Here is a 9,288-nt window from a genome sequence, read left to right as displayed (position 1 = left end):
CCTGCGTGTCCTTCCCTGGTCTTCTCTGCCCTGTAGCTCAAGGGCAGGAACGCTCCTTTGTGCACAAGCTCCCCACACAGCTCCAAACAGCCTGTGGCTCAGACCCCTCCCTGCGACCCCAATGATTGAGCTCAAATACCACTGTTCTCTCCTGCATCCAAGCTTTTGCACTCAGTCAGTCAGTAGCTCGTCATGTCTGACTCTTTGCAACCCCAGGGACCGTAGCCCACCGGGCTCCTCCATTCATGGGATTCTCCAGGGAAGAACACTGGAGTGGGTTGCCATTTCCTCCTCCAGGGGTCTTCCCCAGCCAAGGATAGAACCCGAGTCTCTTGCATCTCCTGCATTGGCAGGCAGCTTCTTTACCCACTGAGCCACCTGGCAAGCTTTTGCATTTGCCCCAATTTTTCCACCTGGAAATGCTTTGCACCCATAAGACCCAAGTCCTTGGGGCTCCCTTCATGAAAACAGAATCCAAAAGACGCACCCAGGTGGGCAAACAGCTGGTGTGTTGGCTGCACCTGTGCCAACACCCTGGGGTGCCTCGTGCACCCTCCACATAGCAGGACTTTGCGTGTGTGCACGTGTGTGTTCGTGTGTGTATGTGTGTAGCCATCCGCCCATGTGTCTGCTTCCTAGCCTTGCAGAGGCAGAAGCACCCTGCCCAGCAGGTCATCCCACAGAACCATGACTTTGCCAACACACACGGGGGGTAAGAAGGAGTCAAGAGCCCGGGAAGTGCAAGGGGCCGGGGGCACAAACCAAGAGGGAAGATGTCTGAGGACGTCCGCTGAGCAGAGCAGGAGGGGCCTGGGGCCACAAGGGAACTAGGCTGCGTGGGTCAGAGCAGAAACAGGACCAAAGGTTCAGAACAGGAATCCCCACCCCAGGGGCTCTCACTGTTTCCTTCTGAGGATCTGAACTCAAGGCCCAGCTACAACTGGCACCTGAGTGGCCCTGGGCAGCCACTTATCATGCTGGGAGGTCCTCCATTTCCTCACCTGTAGAGTGGGCTTGGAGATGCCTGCCTTGCATGACTGGGGGAGTCAAGCAAGATCGAGGGCCGCACTTTGCAAATCCTCCCGGTCTCTGCAGAAGAGCAGGTGTTAACTGCAGCATCACTGATGGTCCCTCGCCTGGCGTGTACTCGTAAGCTCTTCCATGATCTGAGAGAGAAGCAAAGCGCCACACTCCTGTTCACAAAGCACCGCCTGTCCATCTTCTCCTGTGAGCCTCACGGCACCCACCTGGGGCGGATCCCACCCACGTCTCTTCTTACTGCCCCTCTCTCCCAGGCTCTACTGAGGTCTCCAGCCACGGGGGGCAGAAGGGCAGGAGGGCAGTGTTGAGGGCAGCTGAGAGGGCTTGGCACAGACCAGGAACTCTCTCCACCCAAGCCTGGGGCTCAAATGTCTCTTACACACAACACACACACACATAGACACACAGGGCCCTCCCCCTCCTTAGCACACTAGGGAGCTGCCTGTTCCCAGGGCAACAGTCAACACAGACAGAAGCTCAGACACGACTGGGCTCCAATGCTGTCTGCAGCCTGGAGGGCCTGGTCCCCATCAGCCCCTCTGAGCTCAGGATCCGGGGGGCCATTGAGGAGAACCCCTGCACAACTCTCCTGGTGTAAATGCAGGAAAGCTCTCTGAGCTCAGGCAGGAGTCTCTCTCTCTCTCTCTTAAACACACACACACACACGCACTCTTACACACTTGCACCCATGGGAAGCCGCCCCACCCCTGGACTCCAGAGAACTACATCAGCTGGGTACCCATTGCCTTCAACCAGGCCTCCAGCCTCAGTCCCGTCCACTGCCCCAGGAGGCCCTGTGGTGGGCAGGGGTCCCACGGGTGGCCCCCAGGCCCCGAAGGCCAAGCGGTCAGCCCTGGGGGCTGAGGGTGTGCAGCGGGACCAGCTGTGGAGGGAGCTGCTGGAGGCCGAGAAGAGGAGCCAGCAGCGCTGGTGAGTGTCCTGCCCTGTCCCCTCCCCAGGGCCTCCCAGCCTAGCTCAAGGTCTAGGAAGCTTCCGGAGAAAGGGAGACCTGGGGTGAGAGGGAGTAAGCCAGGTGAAGGGCATTGATAGAAAAGCGCTTGGGCCAAGGAGTGAAAGCCTGGACCAGGGGAGGTGAGGGAGCTTAGCGTGAGCCCCCAGAGTAGGGCCAGGTAGGTGGTATGTGCATCCCCATCACGTGCATCCTGGAAGCCTGGCTTCCCTTTGCAATAATCCTTCCAGCTGGAGCTCAAAATGATGAACTGCGAGGGTGGGAGCGGGGGGAGGTCAGGAAGCTGTAGCAGCAGCCTCGGAAGAGGCGCCAGCCCTCTGACCCGACAAAGGGCATCCCTTCAGGCATCATTCAGTCCAGAAGTCCCTAGAAGAGCCACCGCCGTGCCAGGCCGCCAATGGGGACAAGACAGACCCAGGCCCGTCTCCATGGAGTCCTCACTCTCAGGACAAGGCAGCCAAAAAGCAACATAGTCACAGGCAAGAGCAACGTGCAGCTGGTGTCAGGAGGGAACCAATGGAGCAGAGTGGCGTCTTGCTTTTCTAGGGGCTCAAGGAGGGGGAAGTGGATTTCCGGCTGAGATCCCAGTATGAGAAGGGCCGTGGAAGAGTTTGGTGTATTAAAAAAAGCAACAACATAAAGACCATGCGTGTGGCTGGGGTGGTCAGGAAGGGGACAAGAGCCTCAGAGTGGGGAGTAGGAAGAGGCAGCCGGGCAGTTACCCAAGTCCCAATAACTTTTTTTCGCATGTCATGGGACACCCTGGAGGGTCTTAAGCAAGAGGCTGACTGGACCGAGTTTACAGTTTAAATGACCAGTCTGCCTGCTGTGCCTGGAACACCTCGAAATGGGGGTGGGGGTGGGGGACAGGGCCAAATGACATTTAAGAAACCGGCAACCACAGGGTGTCTGAGCTGGGAACCGGTGGAAGAATTCAAGGGAGATTTTGGTGGTAGAATTAGAATTGCTGACGGATGGATTGGAGTCAGAGAGATGGAGTGTGTGTGTATGTGTGTGTGTTGGGGTACAGGGGACATTTACAAAGACAGGGTCCCCCTGGTGCCGTGACTCTAGGTCATGTGCTTGTGGCCTGTGTGGATTGGGGCAGAGAAACCTCTTTTTTCTTCTAAGTCTTGGAGAATTATTTGACTTTTTAAAAATAGAATGAAAATGAAACTGCCAGCACAGATAACGCAATTTTTCTCAGTATCACTTCCCCACCACCACCACCCACCTTCCTCTGACACATGCCCTGGAAGGTTACCAAGCTTTGCGGAAATGAAAGCTGGCTTTTCTTCACAAAAGACTGGCAGACCGACCCCCTCCACACTCGACCCTGCCCAGGCAGAGGCATGGGGTGAGATGGCTTCCGGTTTCCTGATCTACCTGCCACACCCTCTGCAATCAGACTTTCCTCTCTATTGAAATGTTGATCCTTGGAGTTTGTTCCACTTAATGATTGTAGTTCCTCCATGATGTAATACATGCATTTGTGGCAGCAACTCATTCCCTTGACATGGAGTGGAAGTGTTAGTCATGTTGTCGTGTCCGACTCTGCAACCCCAGGGACTGTAGCCCATCAGGCTCCTCCGTCCATGGGATTCTCCAGGCAAGAATACTGGAGTGGGTTGCCATTTCCTCCTCCAGGGGATCTTCCTGACCCAGGGATCAAACCCAGGCCTCCTGCGTTGCAGGCAGATTCTTTACCATCTGAGTGACCCTGCTAAAATGATGGTAAAAACGTCACAGGTAGGATCACACTGTCATCATGTTTTCCTTTCCAGGGCTCAGAACTGGAGTTTCCTGAAAGACTATGACCCCATGGTAAGACAAACCATGTTCCTGTCTGACATGCTTGCACTTGGAGTATTTATTCATTCATCTCATGTTTACTGAGGACCTGCTGGGTGCTAGATGCTGGAATGTACAGAGATGAATAAAATGCAACCTTGTTTCCAGAAACACTGGATTTGATGGGAAAGAAAATACTTCTGTAGAGCATTTAGAAATGAATTTTCCCCAGTGTTCCTTGACCGCAGTGAGATGAACTCACTGGAATTGGTAGAACCAATTGGTAGAACTGGAATTCAGAACCAGGTAGGTGCCAGCTGCTGACATGTTTTTCCTGGTCCGACGGTGTCAGCAAGATAGAGTGAGGTGAGGTTGGCCCCACATAGAGGATGAGTCTGAGTGAACACACTTGTAAACAAATTCCCTGCATCTAAAATCACCAGCTCCAATCCATCCTTCACGTGGCTACCAGAGTGACTTTTCTAAACTACAAAACTCTCTCTCTCTCCCTGGTTTAAAATCCATGAATCTGCATTTTCCAGGACGGTTTGCAACACTTCCCATGGTCCAGTCCTGCCTCCTCCCCATCCTTGCTCACTCCACACCGACCGGACTGACACACTCTTTTATGCCCTTCCCACTTCATTAGCCTAATGGCCTCCTATTTATACTTCAAGGCCCCACCCAAGAGGCCCCTTCTTGGCAAGCATGGCCAGATCACCATATTTTTCACTCCCCAGCTCATCTCACCCATTACTTGGGTCCATCCTGCAATGAGCAAGCTTACCTGGACATGGGCTCCCTCAGAGAAAGGCAAAGATGGCTTCATTGCTGAACACATACCCCCAGCTATTCTTTAACTGTCAGCAGCCAATAACTATTTCGTGCTCAGTTCATGTTAGAGCAATGAGCAAATGAAGAATGATCTGGCTGTTAAAAGCATGGTCAGAGAACCAAAACTAGAAACTGAACAGTGTAACCAGCCAACCAAGGCAGTGGCCACACTGGCACGGCCCCTGTGGGTTTTAAAGATGGTTTGACATCTGTAAGACTAGCCTTGTGGGGCTACTGTCTGTCCTGAGATAGAAGATTTAGTTCACAGGCTCTGAATTCCCACCCTGAGCCCCTGATCTGGGCTCCCAGGCTGCAGAGTCTCTCCCTGCCCAGGGCTGTGTATCAGCAACCTGACCCCTGGGACCGGTGCCCCGCTCAGAAAGCCCACACCATGGGGCCACCTCCACACAGACTTTCCCAGGTGAGAGCCAGGATCCTGTTTCTTAAAAACTGGTCCTGTCACTTCGATTTGACACAGAACAACACAAAGTTAACCAAAAACAAGGACAGGGAAGGCTTATCAGATTAGTCATAATCCAGACATTTACTCAACGCATCCATCAGTTTACGGAAGGCACCAGGCAGCGTGTTCAGGGCAGCACCCCTCCTAAGAACCCCCAAACTGGAAACGAGCCCAAATGCCCCCGTGGCAGAATAGATAAGTGACCCGTGGAGTATTCACACAACCACACCATGGAAAACCGTATAACATGGAGAACGAAGCAGCCGCAGCCACACACAGGAACACGGGGGAATCTCACATCACGTAGTGAGAGAGAGGGGCCAGAGGGCAGAGACAGGATCCCTTTACGGTAAAGTTCAGAACCAGGCAAGCCAGTTGCTGGTGTTAAGAGGTCAAGACCAGGTCCCCTTGGAGGTGGAGACAGTGACTGAGGGGTTAAATGTGGGTGTCTGAGGCGGATGGGGCTCTGTTTCCTGGCCAGGGGGCGGGCGGGGGGGAGTTGGGGGGCTGGGTTGAGCTGGGACTTGGGGACTTGTGTGTGTGTGTTGCCCAGGGAAAGGGGCGTCGTTTTCATTCCGTAACTGCTTCCGAGCTGATAAGGGGTGTCATCCCTAAATTGGTGAGACAACATAATTCTCTTAAAAGAAAAGGGGGGGATGAGAGGGTAACAGGCAGGAGGGCTAGGGGTCTCCAAATTGAGGAAACAGGCTGCAAGCGTCAGACATTTTTTACCTCTCTCTTCAGCGGCAGGAGGAAACAGACTACAAGTGTCAGATTTTTGGCTTCCCTGATAGCTCAGTTGGTAAAAAATCCACTGGCAATGCAGGAGACCCCGGTTCGATTCCTTGGTTGGGAAGATCTGCTAGAGAAGGGATAGGCTACCCACTCAGGTATTCTTGGGCTTCCCTTATGCCTCAGATGGTAAAGAATCCACCTGCAATGCAGGAGACCTGGGTTCGATCCCTGGGTTGGGAAGATCTCCTGGAGAAGGGAAAGGCTTACCCAATCCAGTATTCTGGCCTGGAGAAGTCCATGGACTGTGTAGTCCATGGGGTTGCAAAGAGTTGGACACGACTGAGTGACTTTAAATGTAAATGTAATGTGTGTGTTAGACTTAAAGTAAAAATTGACCAAACAAATAAAACCAACCCCATGGTGCTCCCACCATGAATGGGGCAGCGTCTTCAGCCAGGACGATGGAGAAAGAGTTAAATGTGGTCCCTCCCTCGGCCATTACCGGTCAAGCAACCCAGTGAAGGGGTCTGGGAAGGGAAGCCACTGGGTAGGCAGCCCTGGGGGTGAGAAGGATGAAGAGGGCAGCTGTCTTGGGGGGAGAGTTGAGTTTGGACCCAGAGCGGGGCCTGAGGTCAGGCCCCCAGAGGACGCTTCCTGCAGAGGCCACCTGCCCCCGCCCCTTTCTCCCTACTCAGGCCTCTCCAGTTGTCTTTCCCCCAGCAGATGACCCTCACTGTCCCCCTGTCCTCAGGGTAACAAGAAGGAGCCCGTGAAGCTGCCAGACTACGTGCCTCGCTTCTCTGACACGGTCCCCAGTTCCACGAACCGGGCCGTGGGCAGCCGGGTGGACACTCCTCTGGGGAAAACCCTCATCGGCCTTGACTTCTTCTTCGTGCAAGGAGCCCGGAAGAAGAAGCTGGAAGAGGAGCTGCAGCCCATCTAGGAGGAGGGCTGGGCGGACGCTGCTGGGGAGCCATCACCAAAGCCTCAGACAGCATCCCACACAAGCCGGGGCTCAGGAACGCTGACCATTGAGTCGGGATCCTGCTCCTGGCTCTAGGCACCTGCAGTCTTGAGCAGGTCACTGGAGCCTCCGGGCCATTTCCCCATCTGTGACGTGGTGTTTCCATCGGTGCTGTAACAGGTGACCACAAAGTGAGGGTCTCCAAACCACACATGCATGTTATCTTGCAATCCTGAAGATAGAAATCCAAAGCAGCTCTCGCTGGACTAACTAAACTGAAGGCATTGGTAGGGCCGCATTCCTTTCTGGAAGCTGGAGGAATCTGATGCCTCACCTCTTCCAGCTTCCGGAAGCTGTTCAAACTCCTTGGCCCTCGGCTCCTTCACCTTCAAGGGCGGCAATGTTGTTGTTTTTCAGTTGCTTGTCATGTCCAACCGTTTGTGATCCCACGGATTGCGGCACACCAGGCTTCCCTGTCCTTCACCACCTCCCGGAGTTTGCTCAAAGTCATGTCCTTTGAATCAGTGATGCCATCCAACCATCTCATTCATCCTCTGTTACCCCCTTCTCTTCCTGCCCTCAATCTTTCCCAGCATCAGGGTCTTTTCCAATGAGTTGGCTCTTCACACCAACGTGGCCAAAGTTTTGGAGCTTCAGCTTCAGCAGTGAATATCCAGGGTTGATTTCTTTTAGGATTGACTGATTTTATCTCCGATTGACTGGTTTTATCTCCTTGCAGTCCAAGAGACTCTCAAGAGTCTTCTCCTGGAGAAGGGCAGCAATGGTATCTTCAAATGTCCCTCTCTCTCTCTCTCCCTCCCTCCCCTATCTTTTAAGGACCCTGTGACTACACTGACCCACCCCAAATGTCTGGGATAATCTCTCCAGCTCACAGTCCTTAATTCAATCACACCTGCAAAATCCCTCTTGCACGCAGGGTCCCAGGGTGTAGGACATGGGCGTCTTTGGGGAGCCAGTTTTCTGCTACCACATATAGGGATAAAATGGTCGATTTAGTCAGGTTGTTAGGAGGATTAAATGAGTTACCCTGTGTGGTTGTTTACAGCAGTGCCTGCAGCAGAGCGGGAGGGTGTATTTGCCGCTGATGCCCCTCTCTAGGGAGGGCAAGCACTGTCCTAGTACCGTCACCCGGGGAAGACGTGGGTCCTCAGACAGAAGCTGCAGAGACGGTTGGCTCTCCAGTCAGCGTCTCCATCTCTTTCGTTACCCGTGTCATGGGCAGGGTGGTCAGGGTGAAGCTGGAATGAGGGGAGCCTGCCTACAGTGGATCCCAGTTGAAACAGTGCTGGCCACCCCAGGGAACCCGTGACCAGGATCCATCCTCTGTGCCGCGGGGCAGACAGGGAGGCACCTGGCCTGGGTTTGGCCCGGAAAAGGGAGCAGGATGCCAGGGGTCCAGGCGATGCTCACGTGGGCAGGGCTGGCCCAGGGTCTGGAAGGAAGGGGCGCTCCCTGAGTGCTGGTCTCCTTTGCCTCCGAAGTGTGGTGTCAGCGGCCCGTGTCCACTTTACGAAGGACGGTCTGGGTCACTCATGTCCAGGCAAAAATTGCAGATAGGGCTTCTTTCCTCTTTCTGGCTAAAAAACAATGGCTTAGGGACTTCCCTGGTGGCCCAGTGGTTAAGATGCTAAGCTTCCATCGCATGGAACATGAGTTTGATCTCTGGTTGGGGAACTAAGATCCCACATGCCACACAGTGTGGCCTTTGCTTCTCATAACAACCTCAAAAATATAAAATAATAAAGGTATATTTTAAGCAAACAAACTGGTGGGTTAGTCCTGCTCTTCCTCTTGGTCATGTAGCCGGGCTGAATTTTCCCACGCGGTGCAGGCGTGGCCTTCAGACAGAGGCCCAGGGACTGGGAGCAAACAGCCTGCGGTCTGGTCTCCACAGCTGAGGAGGGGAGAGGCCTTGGAGGAGGCGAGAGGGGGTGCACAGGTGGGAGGAGCCTGTGAGGGACGTGTGTGCGTGTTTGTGTGTGTGGAGCAGAGGTAAACAAACAGAAACAACCATTATCCACATTTCCAGTGGGAAGCATTTAAATTTTTTTCCCTCGTTTCTTCCTCTTATGTGTGAGCTAAGTCACTTCAGTCATATCTGACTCTGTACAACCCCATGGACTGTAGTCCACAAGGCTCCTCTGTCCCTGGGATTCTCCAGGCAAGAATACCGGAGTGGGTTGCCATGCCCTCCTCCAGAGGGTCTCCCCGACCCAGGGACGGAACCCAGGTCTCCTGTACCACAGGAGCCACCAGGGCAGACTTTGCTTCTCATAATAACCTCAAAAAGTTAGCAGGCAGGGAGGTTATAAGTTAGCCTCTTATATTCACAAGAGGCTAAAATCCCGAAACTCTGGAGACAAAGCCCAAGTCTCTGGGCATTCCGCTATATCTTTTGCAGAAGCCCAGCCACCACCTCCTGAAGAGAGAGGAAAATGGACCAGGGGAGAGAATGGTCACTTTTTCTGA

At 53.8% G+C, this 9,288-nt stretch overlaps 1 protein-coding gene across 1 annotated transcript; it reads left to right on the top strand.

The window, feature by feature from the left end:
* The first annotated feature begins 1,534 nt into the window (after positions 1–1,534).
* C5H2orf50 (chromosome 5 C2orf50 homolog) lies at positions 1,535–7,383 on the top strand. Its single transcript, XM_043470505.1, has 3 exons — positions 1,535–1,971; positions 3,796–3,835; positions 6,586–7,383. Exons 1-3 carry the CDS (start codon positions 1,640–1,642, stop codon positions 6,775–6,777), a joined length of 564 nt encoding a protein of 187 aa, XP_043326440.1. The 5' UTR covers positions 1,535–1,639; the 3' UTR covers positions 6,778–7,383.
* Positions 7,384–9,288: the final 1,905 nt, after the last annotated feature.

Source organism: Cervus canadensis, chromosome 5, assembly GCF_019320065.1.
Source record: "Cervus canadensis isolate Bull #8, Minnesota chromosome 5, ASM1932006v1, whole genome shotgun sequence".
Lineage (NCBI taxonomy): Eukaryota > Metazoa > Chordata > Mammalia > Artiodactyla > Cervidae > Cervus > Cervus canadensis.
Note: the sequence above shows the minus strand (reverse complement) of the source record. Positions and strands in the feature narration are given on the sequence as shown.